Source organism: Misgurnus anguillicaudatus, chromosome 11 (genome assembly GCF_027580225.2).
Source record: "Misgurnus anguillicaudatus chromosome 11, ASM2758022v2, whole genome shotgun sequence".
NCBI classification, from domain to species: domain Eukaryota; kingdom Metazoa; phylum Chordata; class Actinopteri; order Cypriniformes; family Cobitidae; genus Misgurnus; species Misgurnus anguillicaudatus.
The window spans coordinates 33463019-33477292 of record NC_073347.2 but is presented as its reverse complement, the minus strand read 5'-3'; the positions used below and the strand labels follow the sequence as shown (position 1 = coordinate 33477292).

The window sequence follows — 14274 nt, the reverse complement described above, 5'->3', positions numbered from 1 at the left end:
TAATAATAACACTACACAACATCCGCATCGCCCGCAGGGTAATAATAACACTACACAACATAACACAACATGTGTATCGCCCGCAGGGTAATAATAACACTACACAACATCCGCATCGCCCGCAGGGTAATAATAACACTACACAACATAACACAACATCTACATCGCCCGCAGGGTTATAATAACACTACACAACATAACACAACATCTACATCGCCCGCAGGGTAATAATAACACTACACAACATAACACAACATCCGCATCGCCCACAGGGTAATAATAACACTACACAACATAACACAACATCTGCATCGACTGCAGGGTAATAATAACACTACACAACATAACACAACATCTGCATCATCTGCAGGGTAATAATAACACTACACAACGTAACACAACATCTGCATCGGCCGCAGGGTAATAATAACACTACACAACATAACACAACATCTGCATCATCTGCAGGGTAATAATAACACTACACAACATAACACAACACCTGCATCATCTGCAGGGTAATAATAACACTACACAATGTAACACAACATCTGTATCGGCTGCAGGGTAATAATAACACTACACAACATAGAACAACATCCGCATCGCCCGCAGGGTAATAATAACACTACACAACATAACACAACATCTGCATCGCCCGCAGGGTAATAATAACACTACACAACATAACACAACATCTGCATCGCCACAGAGTAATAATAACACAATATAACACAACATCCGCATTCCCTGCAGGGTAACAGCATGCAACATAACACAACATTTGCATCGCCTGCTGGGTAAATAACGCTATGCAATATAACACAAAATCTACATTACCTGCAGAGTAAATAACACCACGCATTATAACACAACATCTGCATCGCCCGCAGGGTAATAAAAACACTACACAATATAACACAACATCTGCATTGTAACACTACACAACATAACACAACATCTGCATCGGCTGCAGGGTAATAATAACACTACACAACATAACACAACATCTGCATCGCCACAGAGTAATAATAACACAATATAACACAACATCCGCATTCCCTGCAGGGTAACAGCATGCAACATAACACAACATTTGCATCGCCTGCTGGGTAAATAACGCTATGCAATATAACACAAAATCTACATTACCTGCAGAGTAAATAACACTACACAACATAACACAACATCTGCATCGCCCGCAGGGTAATAAAAACACTACACAATATAACACAACATCTGCATTGTAACACTACACAACATAACACAACATCTGCATCGCCCGCAGGGTAATAATAACACTACACAACATAAAATAACATCCGCATCACCCGCAGGGTAATAATAACACTACACAACATAACACAACATCTGCATCGCCCGCAGGGTAATAATAAACTACACAACATAACACAACATCTGCATCGCCCGCAGGGTAATAATAACACTACACAACATAGAACAACATCCGCATCGCCCGCAGGGTAATAATAACACTACACAACATAGCACAACATCTGCATCGCCCACAGGGTAATAATAACACTACACAACATAACACAACATCTGCATCATCTGCAGGGTAATAATAACACTACACAACATAACACAACATCTGCATCGCCCGCAGGGTAATAATAACACTACACAACATAACACAACATCTGCATCGCCCGCAGGGTAATAATAACACTACACAACATAGAACAACATCTGCATCGCCCGCAGGGTAATAATAACACTACACAACATAACACAACATCTGCATCGCCCGCAGGGTAATAATAACACTACACAACATAACACAACATCCGCATCGCCCGCAGGGTAATAATAACACTACACAACATAACACAACATCTGCATCGCCCGCAGGGTAATAATAACACTACACAACATAACACAACATCTGCATCGCCCGCAGGGTAATAATAACACTACACAACATAGAACAACATCCGCATCGCCCGCAGGGTAATAATAACACTACACAACATAACACAACATCTGCATCGCCCGCAGGGTAATAATAACACTACACAACATAGAACAACATCCGCATCGCCCGCAGGGTAATAATAACACTACACAACATAACACAACATCTGCATCGCCCGCAGGGTAATAATAACACTACACAACATAGAACAACATCCGCATCGCCCGCAGGGTAATAATAACACTACACAACATAACACAACATCTGCATCGCCCGCAGGGTAATAATAACACTACACAACATAGAACAACATCCGCATCGCCCGCAGGGTAATAATAACACTACACAACATAGAACAACATCCGCATCGCCCGCAGGGTAATAATAGCACTACACAAGATAACTAAACATCTGCATCGCCCACAGGGTAATAATAACACTACACAACATAGAACAGCATCCGCATCGCCCACAAGGTAATAACACTACACAACATAACACAACATGCGCATCGCCGGCAGGGTAACCATAACACTACACAACATAACACAACATCTGCATTGCCTGCTGGGTAAATAACGCTACGCAACATACCACAACATCTGCATTGCCTATAGGGTAATAATAACACTACAAAACATTACACAACATACGCATCGCCAGAAGGGTAATAATAACACAACATAACACAACATCTGCATCGCCCGCAGAGTAATAATAACACTACACAACATAACACAACATCTGCATCGCCCGTAGGGTAATTATAACACTACACAACATAACACAACATGCGCATCGCCGGCAGGGTAACAATAACACTACACAACATAACACAACATCTGCATGCATTCCCCACAGAGTAAATAACATACCGGTAAAACAACATCACACAACAACTTTGCCCGTAAGGTAAATAACACCTAGCAACATAACACAACATCTGGATCGCCCACTGGGTTAACAGCATCACACAACATAACACAACATCTGCATTGCATGCAGGGAAAATAACACCATGCAACATAACACAACATCTGCATCTCACACAAGTTAAAAATATACTACATTTTTAACCCTGCATTGTGCACAAGGTAAATATTACTACTTATACCCCGGGGCTTTTGAATGCTGTATTCTGATTGGTTGAGAAATGTTCAATGGATGTTGATTATTCTTCTGTAAACCGCACACCTAACTTGTCAAAAGTCTTAAAAATAGACACCAGAGCAATGTCTGTGGTAACCGTGCTATAAGAGGAATAATTGACTCCAGTTCTTTGAATTATTCAAAAATAATGCACATCCGCGGTGTAACGGCACTTTGCTTCGTACCGCATTACCAACTTGGGTGTGCATTATTTATTTATAATTCAAAGGCCCATTGTCAGTTATACCTAGGTAACCTACACAACTGAATACAAGCATTGCAAACTTGGTGAATAACATTACCATTGCATCTCCCATCAGTTAAATAACACAACATATCTCTGCTCAACTCCATGAACGGCACATGCATGCAATCTGTGTATAATCTGTGTCTAATGTTTAGCTCCCATTTTTAGTTTATTTAAGATCATTACGTACATTTTGTGTTGTCTTATTCAGCACTTTGTCCTGTCTAACTCCTCTGATTCTAATGAGAAACCTTTTTTACACTCAGGACGCAGAACTCTTGGTGGTGACCATCCTGGATGTAAATGACAACAGACCCATCTTCAGTCAAACCAGCTACAGGGGTGAAATCAGTGAGAACTCACCTGCAGGTAAAAATATCATCTTTGTTTTCAAGTCAGCACTGTGACGGTTTTACTAACAACCACATCCTGAGTCAAAAATACAAGATCGTGCAAAGATCGTTCTCTTAAAGGGCCATTTCACCGATAGGAACATTAATCTTTATGGAAAGTGAGTCATATTTGTAGTCAAAATGTAACATAAATGTAGAATTTTGTGCCTATTTGACAGAGAAAAGACAAAATGTGACTTTAGAGCACATTTGTATGAAAAACTACAACTGCCACTATGCACCACAATGCACAGCTCTGCAAGCCACTCCCATTACTCGGAACACGGCTCAGACATGCTATTATGTACATAAATGCCACGTTAGTAAAACAAAGAAAATAGCCACCACCACTGTGTCTGACAGACACCAATCATGATTTACTTTTAAACGTGATGTTACATTGTGTTACACACAATAACACTCTGGTCTGGTGTGTAGCAAAGTCTTATTCAAACAGTAACGTGCGGTTTCAGATCCGCAGTAATGTCTTTCCAAGTACTTAAAAAAAAGTGTATGCAATTTAAATGTTTATTTAGTTTTACCAATTTTCTTTTTGTCTCTCGTTTACTGTAATTACATTTGTGTTATTATTGGCCTCACTGCTCTCACAATATAGACATATAAAACACCGCTCAGATATGCTATTGTGTACATAAATGCCACGTTAGTATAACAACGAAAATATAAACACTCACTTTAGTCAGACGTCCGTTTGTCCCTGCATCCTCCACACAAACGCGTCCCCTGCACAATATCTCCACAGACGCGCTGCCTCAGCTCTTGGAGCTTGTGCTCGTAAGCCGAAACACGTCTTTGAAATAAGCACGCGACCAGAAACATTCACAAAACAAACGTCCATATCCTTATCTGATCCAGAAATGTTAAACCGAAAGCAAACGGCGCGAGTCCGTCCAAGCTTATATACTCCGCAGCGCGTCTGCTCGTAAACCGAAACATGTCCGTGAAATAAACGTTCCAAACGCGCGCAAACTTCCTCTCTTGCATAGAAACCTTCACCAAACAAACGTCCATATCCTTATCTGATGCAGAAATGTTATAAAGAAGCCACACAGCGAGAGAACAGGCAAGCTTCTCTACGCAGCAGAGGCCGATGGTTGCTGCTTCTTCACCGGGCTCCTCTACCCAGCCGACGCCCAGGCTCCGGCCTACTCCTCGGGCTTCTGTTCCTACATCTGCCTCAGCTCTTTGCAGTATTGTGGCTCATAAAGGTGCAATGAACAGCGGATTAGAGCATCACGCTTGTAAAATCACCCTCTTCCATGTAATATTGATTAACTTCCACTGTTATTGTAACATGAATTCTGGCTCGCTCCACAACTTCTGTTTAGCTTAGCTTAGCATAAAGATGGCGGCTGGTCGTTTTTTTTCGGTCTGTGTTCGTATATTTTCGTAAGTCCCACCCACTTATCTGTAATTGGTCTGAAGCGTGAGTGGGTCCCACCCATAGCCCCCACCTTGGAAAAATGAGGAATGAGTGTCTGTAGTCTTTCACACTCAATAGAGATACAGGATTTCCTTCTTTCAATGACGCAAAATGACGATTTTTACATCATTGAAAGAAGGAAGTGCCTCACTAAAATCAGTATTTCTCCCCTCTCAGGGGAAACTGAGGGAATGGTGCACGACCATTCAAAAACATGACTGGGGTTCTAACGGTACAAAGCTTAATGCAAATGGGTGAAGTTTCCCTTTAAGGACAGGTGTGAAAAGTGAATGTTTTTAGACATTTAAAAGGTTCAAAAGGATGTGTTTACAAGATCATTTGTTGTTTTGTGAACCTTATCATACCAGCAGTGCATCTCTCCTTCTGTCTCTCTCTCTCTCTCTCTCTCTCTCAGGCACGACTGTGGTGATTCTGAACGGCCCTATTCTGGCAGAAGACAAAGATATCGGGGAGAATGCAGTGGTTAGATATCGTCTCATAGGATCCAGAGTTGATCTCTTTTCTGCAGATCCTCTCACAGGTCCGACCTTACAAAAAACAACATCTGCAGGATTTATGTGCATTAGAGTCCCTCAGCCCTTTTTACACCCACAAAACTCATGACACATTTTCCTCCCTCATTCCTTCATCGTGCGTCATACTACTTTTTCTCTCTTTCAAGATTCAAGAATACACAAATGCACACATTACAAATACAATGTATGCAAGAATGCATATATATTTATGTATATAGTACAATCGGATCAAATCTATATTTTATTTTGTTTTAACTTCAACCAACACCAACAAACTATACTTTCTGCTTCTCACTTTCTGTCTTTTTCTTTGGCTATCTAATGTTATATATTATACTTATATTGCACCCCCAAACAATCTCTCTCTCTCTCTGACTTTCTTTGTTTGTCGGTCTATCCGCAGGCGTGGTGTCAGTGCGCGGGGGTGCTGTTTTGGACAGGGAGGCTTTTACGGAGCCGCGGGTGGAGCTCTTTTTGCTCGGGGAGGATGTGGGGGGATTAAACAGCAGCGTTCCTCTCACCATCACTATCCTTGACAAGAACGACAACCCGCCTGTTTTCAGTCCATCCAGTTTTACCGTCCGCCTGCCTGAGAACAGCCCAACAGGTGAGAGAAACACAAGGAGGACATGAAAAGCGGATCAACTGGTAGGGGAACTAGTTTGGTCTGATTTGTTGGTTGTCATTACAGTTTAATAGTGAAAGTGTGTGTAATCCTGGAATGACAAACTTGCACAAGAAATGAGATCTAGAAACATCTCACAATAAGAAGTTTGTTTGGTTTTGAAATTGTAAACCAAAAAAAATAAAAAAGTTCATAAAATGACAAAATCACCTTGGGTCCGACGGTTAAAAAGTGAAGAAGAAAAGTAAAGTTAGTTGTGAGAAAAGCTTTGCAGCAGTTGTTTGCAAATCCATTTTGGTCTGACGATTTGCAATGTAATCCAGTGTCGTTCATGCATGTTTAGTTCGACTATAGGCTACAACAATTTCTTTGCTTTTTCGAAAATTTTACATACACATGACAACGCTGTAAAAAAAGACTACAATGACGACTCAAAACATTGTATTGTGCATGCCAGGCCAGTAGATGCCGATGTGACTGCGTACATACGCATTTGTCTACAGAGCGATAAATAAAAACAAACAATATGGCAAAAGCATCAAGCAGTTATTACTACAAGTGACCCTGGACTATAACGCACCAAACATTTTGTAAATTTGTTATAAGAAGCGTTAATAAACTCAGTATCTTGAGCAGCACAAACACAGTCCTTTAGGTCGCCATTTGTTTATACTCGCACATGCTCGTGACATCACCATTATCCCATATTCACATTTGCATAGTTTACATAGAGATGAAAAGGTGTAGTTTTCAAAAACGTACACACTGAAACCTGCCATTAAGCTTTTCATTTTTAAGGACCCCAAAACGGTAAAGAAATAGCCAAGCTGCATACAACTTAAAAATGTAAATACCTTTCGAATCAATTTCGCAATTTTGGTCCTGCGTAAGTTGTGTCCATGTATGTGTGTGTACGTGTAGCAAAATTTAGATTTACAATTTCGCAAATTTCTTAAAAAAACCAAATAATAAGCTTACTACAAAAGAAAGATATTTTGGTAACACTTTACTTGAAGGGGTGTTCATAACCATGAACATGAAGGAGATTTTAGGCATGTTTATGACAACTGTCATTAAGTGTAATTCGTACAATTTGAGATGTCTTTGTTATGACAACTTGACATTAACCAATACATCATAACTTGTCATGGCAACTTGACATTACAAAGACAACATAACTGACCACTTTTTTCCAGTGATACAAATTGAATTTGTCATTAAAATGTCCTTAAGTGTTAAACTCTGTCAAATAGTTTTATAAGAGCGTCATGAATATTTTTCTTGACCTCAACTACAGTGATACAAATATAATTTGTCATTAAAATGTCATTACTAAGTGTTAATACTCAAAGTTTTATAACACCGTCATGAATATTTTTCAGTTCATAATGTTTTTTAAGTTTCCTACGTGTGTTTAACAAATAAAATCAATCATATAATAATAATAATAATAATAACGATCAATAATAATAATAATAATTAAAATTGATAAAATTATATTTTATTGCATTTGGAGACCGATTCACCTAAAATTAAATGAAAACAGTACAATAATGGGTTAACCCATGCAGTGTTGGGTTCATATCGTTGCAAAGTTAATAACATTAAATTAAATGTTTTGTTTTTTCTTTTATGTCAGAAAATTTCTGAAACCTCTGTGTGAAGAAGAACAAGTTCTGTTAGTTGTCAGTTTATGTATTGTGCACATACATAAAATTAAGTATAATATTTTGACGTGTCTGTTGCATTTTGTTAAGGTATTTAAAATTATTTGACATAATATTAACACGTAATGGCATTCAAATGACATTTAATGTAATGTTAACCCATAAAGCAAGGTAGTTTCTTAAGTTTGATAATTATTCTGCTATGTCATGTTTTTGACAGATTTATGACAAGTTATGATGTATTGGTTAATGTCAAGTTGTCATAACAAAGACATTTCAAACAATGTCATTTTTGCATTAAAAATGACATAATTGAACGAATGACACTTGTTGTCGTAAATGTGCATAAAATCTCATTCAAGTGTCATGTCATGATTATAAAGGTGTCATGTCAGTCTTATGAACACCCCTTCAAGTAAAGTGTTACCAATATTTTTTATATTACTTCAGTACTATAAACCTACTGTATATGTATTCACTTTTTTTGTATATTTACAGGTGTGGTGGTGACGCAGCTCTCAGCGAGTGATGCTGATGCTGGGTCCAATGCTTGGCTGCAGTATCGGTTAGACAGCGGCGCTCAGGACCGTTTCCTCGTTGACGCTCTTTCCGGTGCCGTTCTGGTCGGCAACGCTACGCTGGACCGAGAGGAGCGCAGCTCGTACCGTCTGGTTGTCATAGCGACCGACCGTGGCACACCCTCCCTCACAGGCACAGCGACACTAACCGTCATTTTAGATGATGTCAATGACTCTCGTCCTCAGTTCATTCGCCCCGTACAGACGATCAGCGTTAACGAGTCCACTCCGCCAGGAGAGGTCGTCGCCACACTGACCGCTGAGGACCCTGACCTACGACCTCGCCTGGAGTATTACATCATCTCCGTGGAAGCAAAGGACGATGCGAATAAACCGGTGGATGGGCTGCAGGAATCGTTTGGAATTGACTTTCACACAGGTTTGCTTAGACCCTACACAAAGTCATTTTCTAAATCAGTATAAATATATGTGATGTGTGACCCTGGACCACAAAACTGGTCATAAGTCACATGGGTATATTTGTAGCAATAGCCAACAACACATTGCATCATTTGGGCAACTTTGAAGGCGATTTTCGCAATATTTAGATTTTTTGCACCCTCAGATTACAGATTTTCTAATAGCTTTATTGTGGCCAAATATTGTCCTATTCTAACCATACATCAATGGAAAGCTTATTTTTTATTATAAATACATTTTAAAAATTGACTGGTTTTGTGGTCCAGAGTCAAACTAAGTAGTACTTACCCAACTAGGCAAGCATAAAGTCGACTCATTTCAAGCTTAAACTATGTCACAGGGGAGTCAACTAGGCTTTCACAAGTAAGAATCACATTCATTTAACGTTTATGTATCCATTAATATGAGTGTTTATTTTCGCTTTTAAGGTGCTGTGTTTGTACGAAACCCTTTGAACAGAGAGCTGGTAGCCACTTTTGAGATCATAGTTTCGGTGCATGACAACGCCAGTGAAGTGATAGACATGTCTGTCAGTGTCCCCAACGGTAAAAATATCACATCTGTACTATCTATAATCCATGTGTTTTTCCACCGTATTCTTCTTCCGTGATTGTTCTCTCTCTTTACAGCCAAACTGACCATCAATATACTGGACGTCAATGATAACGCTCCTCGCTTTCGTCCCTTTGGGGTGACAAACTTCTCGGAGAGCATTTTAGAAGGTGCTCAGCCGGGTACCACGCTGCTGTCCGTGACGGCCATTGATCCCGACAAAGGACCAAACGGTCAGATCATCTATCAGCTGCTGCACCTGCCACGTGGAGACTACATACGACTTGAAGATCCATCTACAGGTTACGCTCACAGATACGCAATCGCATGACATAGGAAACATAGCAGTCGGATTGATCGGTCACTGTAGAAGTGTTATTTCATAAGATGTCCATACTGTATACCTTTCTTTCTAAAGGCACTCAATTTAGTGGAAAACAATAGGGGACATTGTTTTTCATGTCCTCTTTTTATGCACACTTCTGTTCAAAAGTTTAAAAACACCCAAACCCTCCAAGTGCTTCCGACATGTTTTCTTGTAAATTAGCATTTTTTTCAGGCTCTTATGTTTACGTTTAGTAATCTCACTTTAATGTGAATGAAAAGGTTATTAGTCATTGATCAAAATGCCCTATTTTCACAAATCTCACTTTAGTCATTTTTATTGGTATTTGATAGGGGTGCACCGAAATTTAGGTCGCCGAAAATTTCGGCCGTAAATGGCATTATCGGTTTCGGGCCGAAATTAAAAATCCAGCCGAAAAAGTCAACCGAAAATGAATGTCAACCGCGCCCCTCCCATCTGTGCGCTAGCGCTTGGGTTTCACTCACGGTGATCAGTCGTCTCAAGCAGGTTTCACTCACGGTCGAGCTGTTTGCACGCGTCTGCAAAGATTAAGCATGTCTTGATGTGTAAACTTTAGAGAGAGTCACGCTAATGTGTCTCATACTGTAAACCATTAACATCCATTTGGCGAATAAAGCAACGAAACACAACGTAACGTTTTTATGTGGAGCGGCTGTTGCGCTGTTTGGGATTCACCCTCGGTCTCTGTGTGTGCGTGAGTTTAAGTGCCCTCAATAGTGCACATACGAGAGAAACGTGTTTAAAAATAAACAAGCAAACATAAAATCTCTCTGTTATTGACAGGGCACATATAAACAAAATTATCTCCACATTATTCTTTTTCTAATAAAAACATTTGTTTATGTCTTAAGTATGTATAGATTACAGTCAGATTAACCTACTTAAGTCTGTGTCATTAATGTTAATCAAACAACCCATGACAAAGAGACAAATAGCTCTAAAAATAATAATATATTTAATGTATTGTGTTATGATTCATTTAATTTGATTTCTGTACCTAATGCTGTTTTCAGACCTTATTAATGTACAACTTTGTTCTTTTTTGTAAATGTTTGCAATTTCTTTATTGTTTATTAGATTTTTCCCACCTGCTTTTTGCTGATCCGAAAAATAATCTGATCTGTGCCTCAAAAACTGTAATGTGATCCGAACCGTGAGTTTTTTTATGTGTCACACACCCCTAGTAAAGTTAGTACACAGTGATAGCCATAAATGCAATTGTACTAATAATTGGCATAATAATAATAAGAATTTTCATTTTGGTGCATCCCTAGTATTTGACAAATTTGGCATGCAAAAATCTCCACTACTTATCTAAAAAAAGTAAAATGTTAATTAAATAAATGCTAAAATAATATCCTAATTTATCTGTTAATTCTCCTTTTAAGGGATAAAAGTACTTGCACCTTGCCGTGGGAGCACTGTCGTTCACCCAATTCATCTTCCGTGCACTTACGCCCCATTCAGACGGCCAGCGACCAGCAGTAGCAGAGCGACGCAATCTCATAAAATAAAAATAATTTTTTTAAGCACACGTGCTAAACTGTTCGCTTTAAATGCTTATATCTTCTGTATGCGAATGTTGATTCATACCAAAATACTTTTTTGCATAGTTGTGTTTGACACATGAAAACGTCTTGGGTTACGTATGTAACTTTTGTTCCCTGAGAAAGGAACGTGACGCTGCGTCTCCCTTGCCATACTTCCTGCATCCCTGTAACGCCGTCTTTGGCAATATTTCAGATAGCGATATACTTCCTGGCTCCCGCGTCACCCTGACCTTGTTGTTAAGCCTCACCATTGGTTGAATTTGATATACACATTCAGACACACTTACTCCTGGAGGCGTCTCCAAAGTGTCACTGCAGTGACGCAGCGCGTGTTCCCTCAGAAGGGAACTGTAACAATGTATCTTAAAAGGTAACACGAATGTAACCTTCCTCTCACTTGAAATGTGTCCCCACATTTAGTCTTTGAATTTGAGTGTATTGAGCTAAAAAGTACTTGAATTTGAAGTTAACTAAGGTGTGGGAACCCTGTTATCCACATTTAAGAATAATAGTAAATTTATCAATACTATGAATTATGTATGAATTAGGATTTATGTTTTCACTAAAACCAGCCAATCTTATTTTAGCATCTTCAAAGTTGTCACTCTTTGCCAAGAATTTGCAAAACCGAACAGTTGGTATTTTATCAAGCAGCTTCTTGAGATTTCTTGAAAAGCTTTTTAAACAGTATTGAAGATATTTCTATCTCTACTGGGCTCGTATTGCTTGATTTTTCTTTATTATTTGGTCCAAGTCATCCATCGCAAAATAAGTTTTAAACAAACTCTAATAAAAGTTTGTCTGCAAAACTGCTTGGGTGTTTTCCAAAATCACAATTCAGTACAAACCAGATTTCCATCTACAGGCAAAATTGTGGCCAATCGTACGGTGGATTATGAACAGGTGCAGTGGTTGAACTTCACGGTTCGTGCTCAGGATCATGGCACGCCTCCGCGCTTCGTTGAACTTCCTGTCTATCTGCGCATCGTAGATGTCAACGACAACAACCCTGTCTTTAAACAGCCTTTGTATCAGGTATTAAAGACAGAAGAGAGAGTCAGACTCAGTTTTAAAGCTGATGGTGTGCTTTTGAGAAAATACATTTTGGATAGTTTGATAAATGCTTGTGTGTGTGTTTGTGTGTGTGCAGAAGTCATTATTTGAAGATGTTGCGCTCGGGACCATAATTGTAAGCGTGAGCGCAACAGATGCAGACTCTGGACTGTTTTCTGTTATTGAATATGGACTTGTGGACGGAGAGGGCAAGTTTGGAATCACACCCACTACGGTATGCAAATGTGAAAATGAAATTCGAAACGAATACAAAGCCTTTCAGTAAAGCAACAAATCACTTGAATTGACAATATTCAATGTGCTAATGTTATCAGGGGGACATCTACATCTTGTCTCGACTAGACAGAGAGACCAAAGACCGCTACACCCTCACGGCGTACGCCAGAGACAACCCTGGCGGCAGTCCCAACAACCGGCGAGAAAACTCTGTCCAGGTGCAGACCAGAAATACTGTATTGTTCGACTTGATTTTGCTGTACTGATATAATAGCTAGTACACCACAAACACAAACAAGCCATACTGGTCAAATGATTGATGCAATAGGAATATTTACAAGATGAGTGCGCATGAGCTATACCACAATGTGGTGTTAACTATTGGGAACTTCTTTGTTGTGCAAACTGCTCACAGGATAGTACAGTAAGTGCAAACTTCAAAAAGAAAGAAAAACATTTAAGCAAGACAAGACCTGGCACAGACTCCCTTTACTTCCGGTTCCTGTTTAAGGAGGATATGAAGAAACCATCAGCTGTGCCAATAAGGTTTCACAAGCTGTGAAAAGCGTGAGGTGGCTGAGCGTTCAGTTCACACTTCCTCTGTTAATACTGAGACTTTGATATTATAAAGAAGTGAGAAGTTTAAAAGCAAAACAACAAGAAGATCCCATCAGCTGTAGGCGATCATATCTTTCACATCCACTGGTCTGTTTTCAGTGCACACGCTGCAAAAAAGTCTCTTTAAAACTGTTATCCGTAACCTTTTAAAAATGAACGAAAATCAGTTGTTGAATAAATACATAAAAAAACAATGTTCTTTACCCGTTAACTTTTTTTACTTAATACATGATTACATCCATAAACAGAAAGATGATGACATGTCTACTATATTGCATGTGTGTGTTGCGGATGGTGAAGGGTTTGTAGTTTGTTAAACATCAAACTGGGGTTAGCAAACCCCTGGTGGTTCGTGAGGGCATTGCAGGGGGTTGTGAGTTAATGAAAAGCAATTAATTACAAATCATAAAATATAAATAAAAAAGTTAAAATAAACATTTAAAATAAAAACAAAATCTAAAGCTTTTATTTGTTTGATCTGTGTGTTATGTAACTGTCCATTGCAATCTATCAAAAAATTATATTCATCAAACGCACGTGCGGTGATGCGATACGTGTCTACTCCGAACTTTACTTCCGGTTTCGTTTTTTTTAATGGTCTGACTAGTGGCTAAACTGAACTTTTGAACAAATACCTCGTCAAAAATAACAAATGTTTTGGTTTCATAGGTAATCTACGTGTTGTTTATTTTGCTTGTTGCTACGTTTAAAGTACTTTGTTGTTATTTATTCTTAGCGGAGTTTACCGGAAGTTACGTGTTGACCACGACAGCCGCTTTTTTATGTAGTTACTGCTGAAAACGTCTATAAACTCATGCAAAATGACAGATATTTTTTATGTATAAAAGAAAATTACAAGATGAAGGTCAGAGAGTACTAATAAAAAACTTTAAAACTAAT

The 14274-nt window shown here is 39.0% G+C and overlaps 1 protein-coding gene across 3 annotated transcripts in view; it reads left to right on the top strand.

Annotated features, from left to right (window-relative positions):
* cdh23 (cadherin-related 23) overlaps positions 1 to 14274 on the top strand; it is a 386093-nt gene that overhangs the window by 343270 nt on the left and 28549 nt on the right. For 2 of the 3 annotated variants that reach the window (XM_073873573.1, XM_073873572.1), the window contains 9 exons: positions 3602 to 3704; positions 5587 to 5712; positions 6111 to 6314; positions 8498 to 8956; positions 9426 to 9542; positions 9627 to 9851; positions 12332 to 12501; positions 12617 to 12754; positions 12855 to 12974. In XM_073873573.1, the coding sequence (XP_073729674.1) occupies positions 3602 to 3704; positions 5587 to 5712; positions 6111 to 6314; positions 8498 to 8956; positions 9426 to 9542; positions 9627 to 9851; positions 12332 to 12501; positions 12617 to 12754; positions 12855 to 12974 (1662 nt within the window). Of the gene's footprint in view, positions 1 to 3601; positions 3705 to 5586; positions 5713 to 6110; positions 6356 to 8497; positions 8957 to 9425; positions 9543 to 9626; positions 9852 to 12331; positions 12502 to 12616; positions 12755 to 12854; positions 12975 to 14274 lie in introns of those variants that run through there. The other variant, XM_055171078.2, reaches the window with a different exon arrangement.